General features: G+C 63.1%; 1 protein-coding gene across 1 annotated transcript; it reads left to right on the top strand.

Annotated features, from left to right (window-relative positions):
• Positions 1–176: 176 nt before the first annotated feature.
• On the top strand, positions 177–19,089 carry ARHGAP33 (Rho GTPase activating protein 33). The gene is made up of 22 exons (XM_090052344.1): positions 177–711; positions 3,724–3,818; positions 4,258–4,342; positions 4,445–4,516; positions 4,599–4,724; positions 4,871–4,963; positions 5,472–5,594; positions 5,734–5,811; positions 6,355–6,421; positions 7,098–7,157; positions 7,341–7,487; positions 8,186–8,288; positions 9,051–9,195; positions 10,210–10,292; positions 10,558–10,665; positions 11,500–11,648; positions 12,160–12,313; positions 12,724–12,827; positions 13,748–13,822; positions 14,776–15,144; positions 16,437–16,690; positions 17,199–19,089. Exons 1-22 carry the CDS (start codon positions 706–708, stop codon positions 17,709–17,711), a joined length of 3,009 nt encoding a protein of 1,002 aa, XP_089908470.1. The 5' UTR covers positions 177–705; the 3' UTR covers positions 17,712–19,089.
• Positions 19,090–20,599: the final 1,510 nt, after the last annotated feature.

The following is a 20,599-nucleotide window of genomic DNA, read 5'->3' as shown; positions in this document are numbered from 1 at the left end:
ACTCCGAGGCAAGGATGCCTGTGCACGTGAGCACACGCCGGAGAAGACCTGCACGCACACGTGACCCCAGGCTGGCACGCGTACACAAAGGCAGGCACGCCCATGTGCAAGGGGGCGGCTCGGCAAGCACGTAGGTGCGTGCGTGTATGTGGGCATGCGGCTGGGCCGGGCACACGCCCCGGTGGGGCCTGGCACACACATGTGCGCACGGGCCGCCCAGCTGCAGGGGGGCGCGGGGCGGGGGGCATGGATTCCGGCCGCCGGGGGGGTCCTGGCCGGGCACAGAGGCGGCTTTGTGCGCTCCCAGCTGCCAGGGGGGGCTCCATTGTGTGTCTCAATGGGCTCGGACCGTACCACGGCGCGGGGGGAGGGGGGCACAGGCCCCGCCCCCCACTCCCCCCACCCCAGCATCTTCCATCCATTTTCTCTCGGCCGCCGCCACCACCGCCGCCAGACATGGATCCGCGCGGCTGAGACCCCCCCCGGACCCCACCGCGCCCCCGGCACCCCCAGACCCCTCCCCTGCCCCTCTTCCTCTCCAGCCCCCCCATCTCCCTGGGGTTCCCCCAGACCCCTCCCCTCCCGTCTCCCCCTTGTCCCCTCCTTCCTCCCCTCACCCCCATAACACCATCTGTCCCCCTGAGACCCCCTCCTGCACGCCCCCGCGCCCCGCCCCCTCAGCCTCCCTGGACCCCCAGCCCTGCCATGGTGGTAAGTGTGGGAGACCCCCACCCCCTCCCAACCCCCCTCAGGGGCCCTCTGGCCTCCTCAACCCCCCCCCCCCCACTGTGCCCCTAGATCCCCCCAGCCCCTAAACCCACTAGATCCCCTGAGCCCCCCAGCCCTTAAATCACCCTAGATCCTATCAGCTCTCTTTAAACCCATCAGGTTCCCCCTGCACCCCTGAGCCCCCTAGGTCTTCCTCGATTTGCTCAGAGTCCCCTAAATGCTCAAGATCCCCTGGATCTCAGAGCCTCCTAAAGGCCCTAGATTCCCCTAACACCCCGGTCCCCTAGATCTTCTTGGAGCACCCTACATGCCTTAGATCTGGTCAGAGCCCCCAAAGCCCCTAGACCCCCCTAAACTCCTTAGATCGCCTCTAACTGCCCCCCAATCCCCTTAAATCCCCTAGACCTCTCAACTCCCCCAGTTCCCCTTAAACACCCTTGGTCACCCCAGATCCTCCTAGACCCCCAGTTGCCTCTGCCCCCCCATGTCTTCCCAACCCCCCTAGATCCCCTCTGCCCCATGCCAGATCCCCTTCCTCTCAGCCCTTCCTGTACCTGGAGGGTGGCTGTGTGCCGCCTCCCCCAGTAGTATCTGGGGCAGGAGGGAGCCTGAAATAGCCACCCCCCTCATGGAGGTGGGGCCCGATCCAGGCCTGATCCTGGGGGCGGGGGAGATGTGGAGCAGGGTGAATTATTTATGGGCCACTTGATGCCGCTGTGGGGGATGAGGTTACACCCCGCGGGGGTGGGGGGTGCAGGAGGAGTGCTCTATGTAGCCGTAGGGGCCTGCTCCACCCCAGCACTGGCTGCGTGGGGGTGGGGGGTGCTACGGGGGGTGTTCCCCTGGGTGTTATATGTAGTGATTGTTGGCCTGCTCCATCCCAGAGCTGGCTGCATTAGGGGATGTCACTATGGGTTTTTATATGCAGCCATCAGTGCCCTGTCGCACATGAGCTGGCTGCATGTGGGGGCTAGATGAATGTTGTTGTGGAGCGTTCTATGTGGCTGATAGGCCTGCTGCACCCCAGAGCTGGCTGCATGTGTTTCCTAGGGGGATGTCATGGGAGTTTATATCAGTATATAACAGGGAGGGCCTGCTCCACCCTAGAGCTGGCTGTATTTGGGGCTAGGGACTGACCTCTTGGGGTGTTCTATGCAATCATCATGGAGTTGTTCCTCTCCAGAGGTGATCACATCCCAGTGCTGGGCAAAGCCTCCTCTTGGGGCGTTATATGCAGTTTTCACAGACCTGTTCCGCCCCAAAGCTGGCTACATGTGTTTGCCTGGGGGATGTCATCATGGTGTGTTATATGTAGCTGTCAGGGCCCTGTTCCACCCCAGCGCTGGCTGCATTTGGGGGCTAGGAGACGTCTCTCAGGGTGTTATACAAAACTAAGGTCCCTGGTCCACCCCAGAGCTGGCTGCATTTGCTTGCTGTGTGGTCGTGTTCCCTTGAGGTGTTATATGCAGCTGTCAGGGTCCTGTTGCACCCCAGAGTTGGCTGCATTTGGGGCTAGGTGTGTTCTCTTGGGATGTTCTATGCAGCCATCATGGACCTGTTCCACCCCAGGGCTGATCACACCTCAGAGCTGGGCAAATGTTCCTCTTGGGGCATTATATGCAGCCATTGTAGACCCCCACCCCAGAACTGGCTGCATTTGTTTGCTAGGGAGTATTCCTTTGGAGCAGGGGTGGGGGTGTTATATGCAGCAATTGAGGCCCATTGCACCCCAGAGCCAGCTGCATTTCTTGGCTGAATGGGGTTCCCTTAGAATGTTCTATGCAGCCTGTTGCACATCAAAGCTGGCTACATTTGGGGCTAGAGGGATGTCATTATGGAGTGTTTTATGTGGCTGACAGGGGCCCATTGCACCCCAGAGCTGGCTGCATGTGTTTGCCAGGGGGATGTCATTGTGGAGTGTTATATGCAGCCATCGGGCCCTGTTGCACTGGAGAGCTGGATGCATTTGTGCCCATAAGGGCTTGTTCCACCCCAGAGTCAGCTGCCTTTGTTTGCTAGGGGGCTGGCATCATGGAGTGTTACATGTGGCCATCAAGGCCCTGTTGCATCCCAGAGCCAGCTGTATTTGAGGGCTAGGAGAGATCCCTCAGGAAGTTACATGCAGCCATCAGGGTTCTGCTCCACCCCAGACCTGGTTGCATTTGGGGGCTAGTGTGGGTGTCCCCTTGGGGTGGTCTATATCGCTGTCATAGATGTGTTCCACCCTAGAGCTGGCTGCACACAGGTGCTAAGAGAAAGCCCTTTGGGGTGTTTCGTGTGGCCATCAGGGCTTGTTCCACCCTAGGGCTAGCTGCATGTATTTGCTAAAGGGGTCATTGTGGGGTGTTATAAGCAGCCATCAGGGCTCTGTTACACCTCATAGCTGGCTGCATTTGTGAGCCTGAAGGATGTTTTCTTGGGGAGGAGATTATATGCAGCCACTGAGGCTTGTTCCACCCCAGAGATAGCTGCAAAGGAGAGACCCTTTAGGCTGTTATATGCAGCGGTCAGGGTTTGTTGCATCCCAGAGCTGACTGCACTTGTTTCCTATGGGTATGTTTTCTTAGGGTGTTATATGCAGCCATCAGGGTCCTGTTATACTGCAGAGCTGGCTGCATTTGGGGGTAGGGAGATGTTCCCTTACGATGTTTTATGCAGCCGTCAGCACCCTGCTCTACTCCAGCACTGGCTGCATTTGCGGGCTAGCCAGGGTTTTCTCTTGGGTTGTTCTATGTAGTCATTAGGGCTTGTTTCACCCCAGAGCCAGCTGCATTTGTATTCTAAAAGAGGCCCTTTGGGGTGTTTTATGCAGCTGTCAGGGCTTGTACCCCAGAGTCAGCTGCATTTGTTTGCTAGGGCGATGTCAACATGGGGCGTTTTATGCAGCCGTTGCAGCCTTGCTCCACCCCAGAGGTAGCTACATTTCCGGGCTAGACAAGTCCCCTGTGGGGGACCTTAATGAAGCCTTCCCACCTGCCTTGGTTTCCCTCCTAGGCCCGAAGCACCGACAGCCTGGACCAGCCAGGAGATGGGACCCAGCGGCCGCCCGGGACCACAACCCCTGGCCTCAAGGGCAAGCCAGGCAAAAGGTGAGGGGGTCGGGGCCCTCATTTGGGGTGGTTCTGTGCAGCTGTGTGAGCACCTGTTCCATCCCAGAGCTGACTGCATTTGGGGGTTATTGGGTCCCTCGGCCCAGAAGCCTGGGTTCCTCCTGTTTCGGATGCTTGGGTCCTTCCTGGTCTGAGTTGTTTCCAGCCTGAGCACCTGGGTCCCTCCTGCCCCGGGCACCTGGCCCAGGTCCCTCCCGGCCCAGACGCCTGGGTCCTTTTTAGCTGGGACTCCTTGGGTCCTTTTTGGCCCAGACACCCGGGTCCCTTATGCCCGCTGTGTGGTCTAGGAGGCCAGGGGCCCAATGCAGGAGCTCCAGCTGCCCCCCAGGTGGGTCCCCTGGGGAGTCTCTGTGGTGGGCTTGGGGGGGGTTTGGGGGTGCTGTGGGGGTCTCCTCACTCCCTCCCTGCTCCCCCCCAGGCTGTCAGCTGCCCAGAGCCACTTCCCCAAGCTGGCCGAGTGTGCCCACTTCCACTATGAGGCTGTCGACTTTGGGAACATCCAGGTGAGACCCCTTCCCACCTTGTCCCAGATGCCTGGGTTCCCCACACCTGGACGCCTGGGTCCACCTGGCTCATGGTGGGGGTGCGGGGGTGTCTCCCCACAGCTGTCACTGGAGCAGGGGGAAGAGGCCGCAGGGGACGAGGATCCCCTCTTTGTCATCCAGGTCACCTGCCAGGTGAGTGGGGGGGCCTGTGTTGTGGACTCCTGGGTTTCTCCTGGGGTCTTGCCATCCCGGACACCTGGGTTTTCTCCCCCAGGCCCGGACGTGGCGGGTGCGGCGGAGCTACGAAGAGCTGCGGACACTGGATGGGCACCTGCACTGCTGCATCTTCGACCGGCGCTTCTCCCGCCTGCCCCCCCTGCCCCCCGGGCCGCGGCCGCAGGTGAGAGCCCCCCAGAGCGAGCCGCAGCCCCCCAAGCTGCGTTATATGTGGCTGTTCCCCCCCAGAGGTGGATGCATCGTGCCCCTGAGGGGGCACAGGGCGGGCTGGGGGGGTGCTGCTGTTTCTGACCCCCCCACCCCCCCCAGGTGCTGCCCCCCCTGCTGCGACAGTACCTGGAGACCCTCTCAGCCATCGTGGACAGCAACATCAACTGTGGGCCTGTGCTCACCTGGATGGAGGTGGGGGGTGGGGCTGGTGCTTCCACGGAGATGGTGCTTCAGACACTTGGGCTCTCCCCGCTTATATGAGGGGGTCCCCCAGGCCCCCCTGGGGATATTGGCCCCCTACATCCCCTAGGACCAGGCAGTCCAGCCCCAGGGGCGGGACTAGGTCTGTGGTTGGGGCCAATGGGGTGGGGGCGGGGCTAGGAAGTATGGCAGGTGCTAAGATGGCTAGGGGTGGGTGTGCAGTGGTGGGTGGGGCTAGCAGGGCAGGTATGTGGGGTATCTGATATCTGGGGGCGGGGGTGGGCCAGGAGGGTGGGTGGGGCCAAGGTGCTGTTGGGCAGGGCCTGGGTGTGGGCAGGGCCAGGGCGGAGCCTATTGGGTGCAGGTGGCCACTCAGAATAGGGGCAGAGCTTGGATTTGGTAGGCGTGGCTAGAGTGGGGTGGAGCTTAGAGGGAAGCTTGCACCCCCACCACATTAGCCTCCCAGGGCACCCTGCCACTCCAGCTGCCCCCCCCACAGGTGGATAACCATGGCAACCGACTGCTGGTGAACGAGGAGGCCTCCATTAATGTCCCAGCCATCGCGGCCGCCCATGTGGTGAAGCGCTACGCGGCCCAGACACCTGGGGAGCTCTCCTTTGAGGTGGGCACTGCTCTGGGGAAGCTTGCAACACCTCCCACCCCAACACAGACACACACACTGTTGTGGGGAAGCACGCCACACCTTTCCCATTCTGGGGCAGTGCTGTGGGGAAGCTCATGGCCCTGCCCCACCCCCACAGGTGGGCGACATCGTGTCTGTCATCGATATGCCACCAGCAGAGGACACAACCTGGTGGCGGGGCAAGCACGGCTTCCAGGTAGGCCTGGACCCCCCTCATCCTATGGGGAAACAGGCAGGGCTGGGGGGGTACAGGGATGGGTAGCCCCTGCTGGGCTTTGTGGGGGCTGGACCCTGCCCTCAGCACCCCCCACAGCCCCTTTCTCCCACTCCCAGGGAAACTGAGGCAGGCTTGGTTGGGGGAGAGGGGAGAGTGAGGTAGAACAAGCTCAGCCCCAGCCACCTTGGCCCCACCCAACCCTCCAAGACCCACCCATCCTGGCCCCACACACCAAGCCCCGCCCAGACCATTCCAAGCCCTGCCCAACCCCTCTTGGCCCCACCCACATTCCCCACAACTGCTTGGTGCCCCCCTCTACTCCCTTCCAAGCCCCACCCCCACTGCTCTTGGTACCACCCAGTTTCTTCCAAGACCTACCTCCACCTTGGCCCCACCTCCCGTAGCATTGGCCCCTCCCAGCTCCCTGCTCTTGGTCTGGCCCACCCCTCCCAGTCCCAGAAGGGACTCTTCCTGGGGTCCTGACAGTGGGGGGGTCCCCAATGCATCCCCCTGCCCTCCCAGGTCGGGTTTTTCCCCAGCGAGTGCGTGGAGCTGTTCCCTGATCGCCTGAGCCCAGGGGGCAAAGGAGGTAAATGGGGGCTGGTGGGGGGGCTTGAGGGATTCTGGAGAGGGTCTTGGGGTGTCCTGGGAGGACCTGTGGGGCCTTGAGTTGGGGCAGGAGGATCCTGGGAGGCGCGGGGGAAGTTTGAAGGGGTCAGGAGGGTTCTTGGAAGGAGGGCCGGGGAAACGGGGGTCCTGGGAGGTGCTGAAGGGGGGGCTCGAGTAAGGCAAGGGGTTCCTGGGAGGAGGGGGGGGCATCGAGCAAGTAAGGGAGGAGCTGGGGGGGCTTGTGGGGGCATTGGGTGTCTTGGGAAGAGCTGAGGTGGCTTGAAAGGGACAGGGAGGGTCCTGGGATGTGTTGGGGGCATTTGAGGGGGGTCTTGGGAGGCGCTGGAGGGGCTTGGAGGTGCTGGGGGTCATCGAGGTGGGGCTCTGGGAGGACCTGGGAGTGCTGGAGGGGTTTGAGGGGGGTCTTGGGAGGAGCTGGGGAGCTCAGGGGGGCCTGGGAAATGCTGGGGGGGCGAACGGGCACCTGGGAGGAGCTGGGGGGGCTCTTGGGAGGAGCTGGGGGAGCTTGAGAGGTCCTGGGGGCAGGGCTGGGGGAGGGGCACAGCTGTGGGGGTCCCTGGGGCCAGTGTGGGTTGAGTGTTGCAGGGTGGAAGTGAGTGGACACCACCTCCTTTCGTAACCACCTTCCCCCTCAGATGGAGACGGGCCAGACCCTGGGGTCCTGGCGCCTCCAGGGCCGCTTTCGCCGTCCCTGGGTAAGTGCCGCCTCCCCAGCTTGCTGTCCCCTCCCTTGTTCTATGCACTTTCCCCGCTGCCCCGCCAGAGCTGGCTGCATTCCCACTTGGCCCCCCCTGAGCTGGCTGCCTCCCAGCCCAGGACCCCTGCCATACTTGACCCCCCCCCACACTGGCTGCACCCACCCCTGTGCCCCTCCGCAGCACGGCGCCGGGGCAAGTTGGCGGGGCTGCTGCGTGCCTTCCTGCGCGCCCGGCCCAGCCGCCAGCGCCTGTTGCAGCGCGGCATCCTGCGCCAGCGTGTCTTCGGCTGCGACCTGGGCGAGCACCTGCTCAATGCTGGCACCGATGGTGAGACCCCACGACCTGCAGGACCCAGAGCGTCCCCATCGGGAGCCCCCACTACTGGGACCACCATGGCCCCCGGACCTCTCCCAGGACCCCCCATGGGAGCCCTTATAGCCCCCCCCCACACCTCCGCCAGGATCTATAGCCCCCCGCACCTCCCCTGGGAACCCCTGAGACCCTCCAACTGGGGCTCCTGTAGCCCCATGTACCTCCCCTGGGACCCCCCCAAGAACCCCTGCATGGAGACCCCATAGTCCCCCACACGTCTCCTGGGAGCCCATTGCCCCCCACACTTGTCCCAGGGGATGCTTCTCAGCAGGATCCCCATAGCCCCCTGCACCACTCTTTGATCCCCTGGGACCTCCCCAGAACCCCATAGTCTTCGCACCTCCCCTGAGACCCCATAGCCCCTCCACACCTCCCCCTCATACTCCCTGTACCATCCCATGACCCCATAGCCCCCCATACCTGCTGTAGGAAACCCCCCAGGAACACCATAGTCTCTCCCCCTTCCCCCCAGAGGCCTCCCCCAGGACCCCCCACCTAAGCCTCCTGAGAGCCCCCATAATCCCCCACACCTGCCCCATGGAGCCCCCCCAGAACCTTCGTGGTCCCCGCTTGCCAAGACTCCCTAGCTCTGCCCCCTGGATTGGTTCCACCCCTTTGCTGACCCCGCCCCTCCTCTGGCCCTGCCCCCGCAGTGCCGGCTGTGCTGCGGTGCTGCGCTGCCTTCATTGAGCAGCACGGGCTGGTGGACGGGATCTACCGACTCTCCGGGCTCGCCTCCAACATCCAGCGTCTGCGGTGAGCAGGGGCCAGGGGCGGAGCCCCAGGGGTGGGGAGGGGCCTAGGAGGGCAGGTCCCAGGGGATTTGGAGGGCAGAGGAAGGGGCAGATGGGGCTAGGAGGGTGGCACGATGGTGGGAGGTAGGGCTAGCTGGGGTGGCTGGGTCAAGGAGGACTTGGGGTAGGCCCAGGTGGGTGGAGCCCAGGTGGCTGGAGGTGGGGCCAAAATGGAATGGGGCAGGGCATTGTGGGTGGGGGTAGGGGGGGTGGTAATATGACTGGGGGTGGGTGTGGAGGGATGGGTAGGGCCAAGATGATGGGCTGGGCCAAGGTGGGTGGGTGGAGCCAAGACAGATGGGGTGGGGCTAGAAGGGGTAGAAGGGGCCAATGTGGCTGGGACTGGGTGTATAGGGGAGGGTGGGGCCAAAATAGCTAGAGGTGGGGCTAGGGGTAATGGGCAGAGCCATGATGACTAGGGTGGGGCAAAGGTGGGTGGACAGGGCCAATACAGGTGGATGGGGGCAAGACAGCTGGAGGCGGGGCTAGGTGAGTGGGCAGGGCCCAGATGGCTGGGAGTGGGTCCCCAATGGGTAATTGAACGCATAGGGTGGGTGGTGCTGGGAGGGTGGGTGGAGCCAAGATGCCGGGGAGTGGGGTTGGGAGGGCCAATGCTGCTGACAGTGGGTGTGGAGGGGTGGGTGGGCTCGGAGAGTCTGGGGGCAGGGAGGGGTCGAGGCGGCAGGGGTGGGGTCACCAGTGACCCCGCCCCCTGTTGGCACAGGCATGAGTTTGACAGCGAGCGGGTGCCGGCGCTGGCACGGGCGCCATTCCTGCAGGACGTGCACAGCGTCAGCTCGCTCTGCAAGCTCTACTTCCGCGAGCTGCCCGCGCCACTTCTCACTCACCGCCTGCACCCACGCTTCGCCGTGAGTCTGCCCCGCCTCTCCCAGGCCCTGCCCCCAGACCCTGTCCCCACCCCGGGAGGGTCCTTGTGGCCAGCCATCCCTACTCTGGCTCCACACTCTGCTTGGCCACACCCCTGGGACACACCCCTGGCCTGGATTTGATTTTCTGGGAAAGGCTCCACCTGCTCTGGCTCACACCCTGCCTTGGCCACACCCCCTCACCTGCCTTCTGGACATGGTCCCTTTGCAGGCCCCGCCCCTCCTTGGGTGTGCCTGTCCTATCGCCCCACCCCCTGAGATGCATCTGTGCCCTGGATTTGCTTCTGTGGGACCTGGATCCCCTGCTCAGGCCACACCCCTTTCCTTAGCCTGCCCCTGCTGTGACACGCCTCCTTGCAGGGCATCTTACTTAGCCACACCCCATGGGACAAGCCTCTACCTTGGATTTGCCTTTATCCCTCCTCTTGTCAGGCCTCTTTCCTAGCCATACCTCCAGACATGTTCCTCCTCCCTAACACGCCCCTAGCCACACCCCTATGTCTGGCTCCACCCCCTAGGACTCTTCTCTTACCTTGTCCCCACTTCCTGCCCATCACTCCATCTCCTAAAGACATCCCCTGCCTTTGGCTTCATCCCCATGCCCCCATCCCTGGCCACACCCCCAGGCCTCACCTCCCCTGGCCCTGGCCCTGCCCCTCCTCCCAAGACTCCCTCCTTACCCTGGCCATGTCCTCATCTCTCTGGCCACATCCCCACCCCTGGCTCCGTCCTGGACCCCCCTGGGTCTGGCTCCACCCCCATCGTTCCTTGCCCCTTACCTCATGCCTCCCTTCCACCTTTGTGTGATGTCATTGGACACGTCTCCTTCTCCCTAGCTGTACCCCTGTCCTGGCCACACCCCTGCCTCAACCCTGCCCCCTTAAGTCACGGCCCTCTTTCCTTGCTATTGTCACCCCCGCCTCGGCCCAGGCCCTTGGGATTCCCCCTTCCCAAACTGTTGCCCTGATGCACCACCCTTCTCTGCTGCCCCCCCAGGAGGCCATGGCGGTGTCCAATGAGGAGGAGCGGTTGGTGAGGGTCCACGATGTCATCCAGCAGCTGCCCCCACCCCACTACAGGTGCCTTGGTGGGGGGGGTTGGGGCGATGGGGGGATCGAGGGGTTGGGGTGGGGTCAGAGGTCAGTGGGCTGGGGGTTCTGTGAGGGTTGGGGTCAGAGGTCTGGTGGGACTGAATGTGTCTAGGTGGGGGTCAGGGTGTGACTGGAGGGCCTAGAGGGAGAGGGTTGCAGGTGGGGGGATCTCAGAGATCAGGGGGTTTAGGGGGCGGGGGTCTGGGGGGGTCCTGAAGGGAGGGATGCCCTGACCCCTGATTCATGCCCCCAGGACGTTGGAGTTTCTGCTGCGGCACTTGGCACGCGTGGCCACGCGGAGCCGTGACACCGGCATGCACGTGCGCAACCTGGCCATCGTGTGGGCCCCAAACCTGCTGCGGTGAGACCCTGCCCGGGACCCCCTCTACCTACTGCATTGAGACCCCCCCAAGACCCCTCCTGTGGGGACCCCCTCCACCTGCTGCATTGAGACCCCTCTGCCCCCCTTGTAACTCCCCAACCTGCTGTGGTGGGACCCCCCAAAACCCCCCTACACACCCTTCTCCCAAACTGCTGCAGTGAGACAGCCCTGGGAACCCTCTTGGGACCCCCTGGGGACCCCCAACCTCCTGTAGTGGGACCCCCCCTTAAAACCCCTCCTGCCTTCCCCCCAACCTCAGGGGCTTCCCAGGACCCCCACCACCTGAAACACCCCCAACCTGCTGTGGTGAGATTCCCCTCTCCAGGGCCACCCCAAACTGCTGCAGTGATATCCCTGGGACCATCCCCCAAAGACCCCCACCAAGGGCCCCAAACCTCCTGCATTAAGAAGCCCTTCCCCCCCAGAGACCTCCAATTCCTTCGGACCCCCCCAACTTTCTGCAGTTAGAACCCCCCGGGACCCCCAGTCCCTTAGTCTGACCCGCTTAAGAATGCCCCAAGGACCCCCACACCCTTCCCCGACCCGCTTCTTCCAAGCAGCTTCTGTAGCCGCCCATCCAGAACACCCCGCAGACCAGACCGCATCCCCCCAGGACCCCCCAGGCTCCGACTCAAGGGTCCCCAGGTGGGGAATTTGACACTGGGGGGCAGGGGCGGGGCCAAAGCCAGCTGGAGGGGCTACACTGGGGGAGGGGCCACCTGGGGGCAGAGTCACATTGTGGGCAGAACTGTAGCCAGTGGAAGGGGGGATGCAACTGACTTTGTCCTCTGCCTCCTGTGCCTCCCCCCACAGGTCACCGGCACTGGAGGGGGCAGGGGCCGGAGGCGGGGCCGAGGCCTTCCGTGAGGTGCGCATCCAGTCGCTGCTGGTCGAGTTCCTGCTCAGCCACGTGCACGTGCTCTTCAGCCGCAGCTTCACCTCAGCTGGGCGCGATGGGCCAGGTAGGTGGAGCCAGACTAGGCCCCAGAGTGGGAGCTGGGGCTGTATCTGCCTGGCAGGTGCCTGCAGTGGCCAATGGGGGGCCACTAGGGGGCTCTTGGCCCATTGCAATAGCACTGGGGGGTGTTGGGTCCCCTCTGGAGGGGCTGTGGCCATAGGGCACTAGGGGACTTGCGGGGCTCTAGGGGGAGCCCAGCAATGGCCAATGGAGACCCCCAGGGGGTGCCAGGATTGCGTCTGGAGGCGGCAGTGGCCAACAGGGGCCACTAGGGGGTGCTAGACGCATTGCAATAGCACTGGAGGGCACCAGGTCCTCTCTAGGGTCATTGTAGCCATGGGGGGGCACTAGGAGACTTGGGGGCTCTAGGGGTCACCCTGCAGTGGCCAGCAGAGACCCCAAGGAGGCCCCAAGGCTGCGTCTGAAGGCTGCAGTGGCCAATGGGGACTATGGGGTGGGCAGATGTGGCCCTTGGGGAGGGCAGGGGGGCTTTACTGACCCCTCTCTGCCCACAGGGCACCCCCCATTGGCCCGACCCAACTCCCTGCTGGGCTCTGGCACCACCCCCCGGCTCCTGTCGCTGGAGGAGGCCCAGGCTCGCACCCAGGCCCAGGCCCCCGCGCCCGGCCCAGGCAAGGCCTCCCCCGCACCTGACTCTCCAGAAGAGAGGTAAGGGGGTGGGGGGGCCTAGATCCTGGGCCTGATCCTAGGCCTGATTCTGGGGAGTGCTAGGGGCGTGGGCATGCCCCCCGGGGCCCCGATCTAGGCCTGATCCTGGGGGCACTGCCTGTGGGCTGGGGGGGCAGGCCCCTGGGGGCCTGATCTGGGCCTGATCCTGGGGGCACTGTTTGGGCTGTTGTGGGGAGGGGTGGTAGGTTTCATCTCTAGGGGGTCCTGATCCAGGGGGCACAGGTTGGGGGCTGGCAGGGGTCTGTCCCCTTCCTGGGTGCCCTGATGTGGGCTTGATCCTGGGGGTGGTCCCCCTCCCTGGGGCCCCTGATCCTGGGGGCACAGCTTGGTGGGGGGTGGTCAGGGCCCCAATTGGAGCCAGATGCGAAGCTGCCCGTTCCCCCTGGCAGGCGCGGGCGCCGGGCACCAGGAGGTGGCTGGAAAACTTTCTTTGCACTGGGCAGGAAGTCCCAACGCCTCGGGGGGCTGCTGGGCCTTGGGGAGACCCGACCTGGTGAGTGACGCCCCCATGGAGGCTCTGCCTTCCAGAGAAGCCCCGCCTCTCACCTCCATGCCTCCCAAGCCTCTGTTAGCCCTGCCTCAACCTCAACCTCAACAGGTCACACCCACCTCGGCACAGACCCCCTTGCTGCAGACCCCTGCCCACATTATAACCACGCCCATTTTACCCCCCTCCTGTGTGTCTAGGGAGGCCACACCCTGTCCTGGATGCAGGCTCCACCCCCCTTCATAACCACTCCCTCTTCCAGGCAGACCCCTGTTCCCTCCAGGCAGTCCATGCCCCTCCTTTTCTACACAAGCCCCGCCCACCTCCTTATAGGTGTCCCGCCCAGTTCCCCACCCCTTCCTCTACACATTCCACCCATTGATGCCCTCCGCTCTGCCCTGCCCCCAGCTCTAGTCCCTCCCCCCCAGCCGGCTGGCCGCACCCTTTTTGGGGGTTATGGACAGGGAGGTCAGCCTGGGGGGCGGGACGTGCATATGGAGGGACAGGGCTATGACTAGGAAGGGTCCGGAGGGCTTGTTCGGTGGGGCGTTTCATGCAGCCATTCCACCTCAGAACCAGCTGCATCCTGCCACAGAGACAGGCTTTTCCAGGCCATTATGCGCAGCTGCTCCACCCCAGAGCTGGCTGCATTGTGGCCCTAGGCTTCTCTTTTCTGTACCGCGTAATGTGCAGCTGATTTGTCTTGGCTTTAGTCCAGAGCTGGCTGCATGACTTGAGCCTTCCATAGTGGGGGTTTTATATGCAGCCGTTCCACCCCAGAGCTGGCTGCATGCTGCCCTGGGGAGAGCACTCTTCAGGCTGTTACATGCATCCCTGAGCTGCTGGGGGAGCTTGGTGGAACATTTCTGGCCCAGGAGGGGCTACTGGGGGGAGGTCTAACCCCTGTCTCTCCCCTCCCCACCCAGGGCTGGGGCCCGACGCTGTCACGCTGCGCTCTGCTAAGAGTGAGGAGTCTCTGACGTCCCAGACCAGCACTGCTGGTAAAGGTGGCTGGGGGTGGGGGGTTGGGGGGGCAGAAGGAAGGGGCTCAGGCCAGGGGAGGGTTTGGCACCCAGCAGGGCCTCCCCAGCCTGTCGTTCCACCCCAGAACTGGCTACATCTAGGTGCCAGGTGAGTCCCCTCTAGGTAGTGTTCCGCTGCCTATAACCCACCCCTGAAACTCGCTGCACGTTGGCTCTGGGATGTTGGTCGATATGGTTGTTCCCCAGATGCCCCACCAGAGCTGGCTGCAGTCTCGCCATTGCCTGAGCTTTCTTGTGGGGGTGTTTTATAGGCAGTGTTCCTCCCCAGAGCTGGCTGCATCTTGGGCCTAGACCTGTTCTCTCCACAGTGTTATATGCAGCTGTTTCATTACAGCTCCACCCCAGAGCTGGCTGCATTTCACCACATCCTAAGGGTTGTTATATGCAGTTGTTCTACCCCAGAGCTGGCTACCTTGTGGCTCCAGGCCTGTTCTTTCCATACAGTGTTATATACAGATGATTTTTCACTGCTCTACTCCAGAGCTGGCTACACCTCAACATTGCTTGAGTCTGCTGGGGGGGAGGGGTGGCTGTTATATGCAGTCATTACACCCCAGAGCTGGCGGCATCAGGGGGTCCTACACCAGTTTTCTTCAGTGTTATATGCAGCCATTTCTTCCCTGTTCCATCTCAAATCTGGCTGCATCGTGGCCCCAGGCCAATCTTCTCCACACATTGTTATATGCAGCTGTTGTTCCACTGCTTCACCCCAGAGCTGACTGCATCTCCCTGTTACCTCACTTTTCCTTCAGGGCATTATACGCAGCCATTCCACTCCAGAGCTGGCTGCATCTTGCTTCTGTGCCAGCCCTTTCCATAGTGTTATATGCAGCTGTTTTTTCCCCTGCTCCACCCCAGAGTTGGCTGCATCCGGACACCCTGTGACCCCCTGTCTCCCCGCTTCTCCCTAGGCCTGGCCCCCCGGACCCGGCTACGGCGCCCGCGCTCTGTGAGTGAGGCCCTGTCAGGTGTGGGGTGCTCTCCACGGCCCCCACCACCCAGCCTGTCCTGCGAATCGCTGGCCTCATCAGGGGGCTCAGGGGGCGGTGCTGACAGCCCTACGGCCCCCCCGACCCCCCGGACCTCAGCCTGGCTGGATGACGGCTCTGACCTAGACCTTAGCCCCCCGGCCTGGCTGGGGGGGGCGCGGGGGCGGGGGCTGGGCCCTCCCTCACTGTCCGATGACTCTGACTGGGCCCCCCACAGCCCCCCCAGCTCGGACCCTCCCCACAGCCCCCTGCCGCCCCAGAGGAGACCCCTGGCACCCAACGGCCCACACAGTGAGTGCTGCCTGCGCCCCTTGGAGCCCCGCCCCCCAGTGCCCCGGAAGACCCCCAATGCTCTCTGACCCCTAGACCCCTCTGCTAAACCCCCCTACCAGTGCCCTTTGTCCCCCTCAAGCTGCCTACTAAGCCCCCCCAACCAGTGCCCACTGCTGGACCCCTGCCCCTCTGTTATACCCGCTCTGCCCCTCCCAGCACCCCTGGATGCCCTGTCCTCAAATACTCCCATCACCACTGCTGGACCCCCTCAAAATAATGCCCCCTCCATCACCTGCTGCACCCCAAATACCTCCAACTCCCCCCACTTCTCTTTACCCCCAGCACCCTCTAATGGACAACCCCTACCACCATAAAAGACCCATCACCTCCTTTTGGACCCCAGGTCTTCCCCCAGAGCTGGCTGCAGTCTTCTCCACAGTGTTATATGCAGCTGTTTCTTCCCTGTTCTACTCTAGAGCTGGCTGCAATTCACCATGTCCTAAAGGTTGTTATATGCCACCGTTCAACCCCAGCGCTGGCTGCTTCATGGCCCCAAGCCTGTCCTTTCCATACAGTGTTATATGTGGCAGATATTTCACTACTTCACCCCAGCCCTGGCTGCATCTTGCTCCCAAGCCAGCCCTCTTCATAGTGTTATATGCAGCTGATATGCCCCTGGTCCACCCCAGAGCTGGCTGCATCTTGGTGCTATGCCAGGCTGCTGGGTTAACCCCATCACAGATCCCCCCTTCACCTGCCTTTTTTGCTATCCCCCCACCAAAATAACCAAGTCACCCTCCTTTCACCCCCCCCCATACCCAATCATACCCCTTACAACTTCCTCTCCCCAACTAACCCTATCCCCCACTTTTGGGGGGGATTCCCCCTAATGCCCTGTTTCATGGGGACGGGGCTCCAGGCCCACCCAGAAATCCCCCCCCTATTACTCCAGTTTCCACCCCTAAATACCTGTGACCCCCCCTCCTTTCTGTACCCCTCAAATACCCCCATAACCCCTCTTTTTGTGGGGTGCCATGAAATACCTCCATCCTGGCCCCCTTTTGGAGATCCCCATGCCCCCAATTTTGGGGGGGGGTAAATACCCTCATCAACGACTGCTACCCCTAATCCCCATACCCAGACCCTTCTCTTCTGGGACCCCCCCCAAAAGCCGCATCACCTCCTGCCCCCTGAACCCCCCCACTAAATACCCCACCCTCATCTTTCCCCCTTCCCAAATACCCGCGCTTTTTTTCCGGCCCCCCCACAGCTCAGCACTGACTCCCACCCCCGCTTTGCCCCACTTCCAGGCCCGGAGCCCCTCCCCCTGCGGCTACTACGTCACGGGCTGGGCCCGCCCCCCCCGCCGAAGGACCCCGCTCGGCTCATGGCGCTGGCTCTGGCCGAGAGCGCGCACCAGGCGGCCCGGCAACCGCGCCACCCGGCCCGCCGCGCCCAATCGCTGGAGGCCGGGGGCGGGGCCTGGCCGGCGGCCCCGCCCCCCACCCTGCAGCGCCAGCAGAGCGAGGGCGGGGCCAATGGGGGCCGCCGCGGGGGGCCGCAGGTGAGAGGGGCGGGGCCCATAATGGGGCGGGGTCTGGTGTGTGGGTGGGGTCGGGGGGGGTCTGTGGCAGGGGTCTAGGGGAAGGTGGGGGGGTCTAATGGGAGTGGGGGTGGGGGGACATATACGAGGGCTGGGTCTAATATGAGGGGGATCCAATATGGGGGGTGGACGGGGGAAATGTGGGGGCTGCCGGGAGACTGGGGGGAAGGGGGAGATCTCGCCAGGACGGGGTAGATTAGTGGGGTCTGATGGGGGGGCAGGGCTTGGGGGTCCTGTATAGGGGAGACTAGCTAGGAGGGGGGAGATTGGGGGGTCTAATGGGGGGCAGGGACTATGGGGGGAGTGGAGCCGAGGGGTAATTTGGGGCTGGGGGAGTTTAAGGGGGGGGCTTTAAAATGGGAGGCAGATTTTGGGGTGGGGGGATCTAAGGGAGGCAGGGATGGGCTTGGGGGCAGGTGGGGCTGGAGGAGCAGATGCAGCCCCCCCTTGACTCTGTCCCTCCCCACAGGTGTTGGCGGCCTGGCCTCGCCCCTCCGGGCCCCCCCTGGCCCCCCCCAAGCCGCCACGTCCTCCTGAGGGGTTGTACTGTGAGATTGGGGGGGCTGCACCAGTCTGGCCCCCCTCCACCTACCTGCCCACCCCTTGCCCCCCCTATGGGCCCTGGGAGCCCCCCCTGGGCCTGTGCTGCCCCCCACCGCGGCCGCTGCCCCCCTGGGGCCACCCCCCTGAGCCCCTCTATGTCAACTTGCCCCTCCCCCGCTCCAGCGGGACCCAGGCATCCTCGGGTCCCACCTCCCCCGGGGACCCCCCCGAGCTGCCCCAGAAGCAGCGTGGGGGCGGCCCCTCCCCCCTTTGGGTGCCCTGTGGTGTGGGTGGGCCCCTGCTGCATCTCTACCCTCCCCCCAGCCCCCTGGGGCCTGGTCCCCCGTACCCGCCCCCCCCGCAGCCCAGCGACAGGGCCCTGCCCCCGCCCGGATGCCTGGGTTCCCCCTGGGCGGCGCAGACCCGGAGCTACTGCTGAGCCCCACCCTCACCCAGTGACATCATGGTGACATTGCTGCAGAGAGGATGCCCCTCCCCCCTGTGAAGCGATGAGCTGGCAGCAGGGGCATCATTTCCTCTCTGGAGCATACTGACATCACAGCAGAAGGGGGTGAGGTCATGGTAACATCATGGCAGAGGCAGCAGTGGGTGGCTGTGACATAGAGCGGCTGTTGTTGAGAGATCACTGTCGATGGGTGTGAGGCATCCTGATGACATCACTGTAGAGATGCTGCTGAGCTGTGACATCGCTGCATGGACGGGCATGGGGAGCGGTGACAACAGTGTGACATCACCATGTGGATGTGTCAGGAGCTGTGACCTTAGGGATGGTATTGGTGGAATGCTGCTGGGCTGTGACATCATAACATCAACATGCCTGGGAAGCTCTGACCTCACAGTGACATCACTGCACAGTTTAACCCCCACTTGACTGTGACATCAGTGTGGATGTGCACCAGGAGCTCTGACCTTACAGTGACATCACTGCTGAAATGCCCCCAGGCTGTGACATCATAGTGCTGATTTGCACATGGTGACCTTGCTGCCAAATCTCCACCAGGCTATAACATAACAGCATGGGTGTGTGTAGGACACTTTGTCCCCCTTGTGATGTCAGTGGTGCAGTACCTCCTGACTGTGACATCACCGTGTGGATAGGCCCAAGCTGCTCTGACCTTACCGCACCGCTGGGCTGTGACAGCATGGTATGCTGTGACATCACAGAGGACAAACCCTTGGCATTCCCCTTCTTGTGACATCACAGTCCCTCCCCCACTAACTTGGTACCCGATGACCTCACCGCTGCTCTGACATCACTGGGAGATGGGTACGATGTCACCACCTGCCAGTGACATCGTGGAGGGTCAGAAGGGCTGGGAGGAGTCTGCCCTGTTCCCCCTCCCCTGGGCTGTTGTTACCCCCCCCCCCCCCATGTTTCGGGGCTTTTGTATGAGTCATGTTTCTAACTTTGTAACCATGGTAACCACAACACCCCACTGCCCCGGGGCATCTTGGACACCTGGGTACCCTGTGTCCCCGCCGTTGGCTCCCGTCCCCCTGATTGACACTAGGGGCCAGGGCAGGCCCTGCTTGGGCTGAACTTTGACCTCCAGACCCTAACCTCCCCCACAGCCGGCCTGTAGGGGTTGGGGGGCTCCTGCCTGGGGAGGACCAGGCCACCAGGCTCATCCAGCCCCCCCTTGCTCTAACCCTCGCCCCCTCCCCTGCCAGACCTGGAGAGAACCCAGGCATCCTGGCTCCCAGTCACGCCCCCCAACCCAGTTTGGATTTGAGCCCCCCCCCAGTTTGGTACTAAACATTTTTAAACCCACTTAATTAACAAATAAAAGTGGAAAACAGCAGCCAGGCCTGGATGCCTGGGTTCCCTGGGGGGGCGGTGGGGTCTGGGGTGTTTGCCGCGGGGGGGGGGGGGGGAGGTGGCATCTGGGTTCTCTCCTTGCCCTGCTCAGACCCTGCTTTGCCCCATAATGCAGCCCTGTGCCTCAGTTTCCCCTTCTGGATGGGGGTAAGAGCACGGGGGGGGGGGGCACCACGGGTTCCCAAGCTGCCAGGACCCCCAGAATGGGCCCCCACTCCTGGAGAACCTGTGGGACCATGTACAGGTGGGTCTGGCTTTTCTGGCCTGGGGGACCTTGGTGTGGCGGGGGGTGAATTAAACCTACCCCCATCCAAGATACAGGCTGCCAGCTCTGGGGTGGGATGGGGCCTCACCACCCCCTTAAGACTTTCCTTGAGGACCCAGGTGTCCATCCCCCAGGCGTTCGGATCCTGTCTAACCTGTATCTTGGGGTGGGGGCTGCTGCCTGGAGAGGGCTTTCCCACCCATTATTCCTACCCCCCCAGCCCCCTCCCCTGCCAGAGCTGGAGAGAGCCCCACCCCCCAGATTGTGCTCACCCTGCAGTTTCGTACCAAGCATTTTTAAACCTATTCAAGTAACAAATCAAGCCGGGAACTGGCAGGGAGGCCTGCATTCCCCCGCCCCCGGCCCCTGCCTTGCCCCATACCACACCCCTGTGCCTCAGTGTCCCCTTCTGGATGGGCAGCCTGGGGGAGGGGGCAGGGCTCAGGGCCTTCCCTAGCTGCCAGGACCCCCAGGATGACCCCAGGTGTCCCAGCTCCCAGCCTGTGGGGCTGGTTCCGCACACGGGCCTGGCTCTTCCAGCCTGGCCGCACGGCTGGGAGCCAATTAAGCCCTCCCCCCGACCCTTGTCCCTACAAGACAGGATCCATAGGCCTGGGGGAAGGGAGCGGAGATGCCTGGGTGCTCCGGGAGGGGAGCCAAGGCTGTGGGCTGAGACAGGGGTGTTATATGCTTTGTTCCACCCCAGAGCTGGCTACATCTTGCTCCTAGGCCAGTTCTTGCCATAGCTTTATTCGGAGCTGATCTGTTCCTGATGCACCCCAGAGTTGGCTGCATCTTGGGCCTGCACCCAGGTGCTGGGCTCCCCACTCCCAGATAGCCCCATCACCCCCCTTTTGGGGGCCTGCCTATACCCAATCATAGCTCCTGCAAGTCCCTCCCCCGCATACCTCTATCACCCCCTTCACATACTTTTTGGGGGACTCCCCCTCATACCCTGTGTTATGGGGGGCTACATCTCCCCTGCTGCCCATCACCCTCTTTCTGCCCTTCCCCTGTACCCCCATAGCCCCCTCTTGGGCAGGGAAGTACCTCTATTATCCTTCCCTTTCTAGGACCCCCTACACCTGCTATTTTGGGGAGGGCCCACATACTCTCATCAACTGCTAGCCCCCTAAGCACACCCCTACTATCCCCCCACCGCTGAGAGGAGTCCCCCCAAGCCCTATCACTTCATCTTGCCCTCAGTCAAATATGGCCCCCC

Source organism: Crocodylus siamensis, chromosome 6, assembly GCF_052110815.1.
Source record: "Crocodylus siamensis isolate JL-2025a chromosome 6, ASM5211081v1, whole genome shotgun sequence".
Taxonomy (NCBI): domain Eukaryota; kingdom Metazoa; phylum Chordata; order Crocodylia; family Crocodylidae; genus Crocodylus; species Crocodylus siamensis.
This window is presented reverse-complemented; position numbering and strand designations above follow the sequence as displayed.

Bases quoted from the DNA above. Each gene is read 5' to 3' on its own strand.
- ARHGAP33 (XM_090052344.1), top strand. The intron at 7,158-7,340 runs GTAAGTGCCGCC...GCCCCTCCGCAG, and splicing joins GCCGCTTTCGCCGTCCCTGG to CACGGCGCCGGGGCAAGTTG. The intron at 11,649-12,159 runs GTAGGTGGAGCC...CTCTGCCCACAG, and splicing joins AGCTGGGCGCGATGGGCCAG to GGCACCCCCCATTGGCCCGA.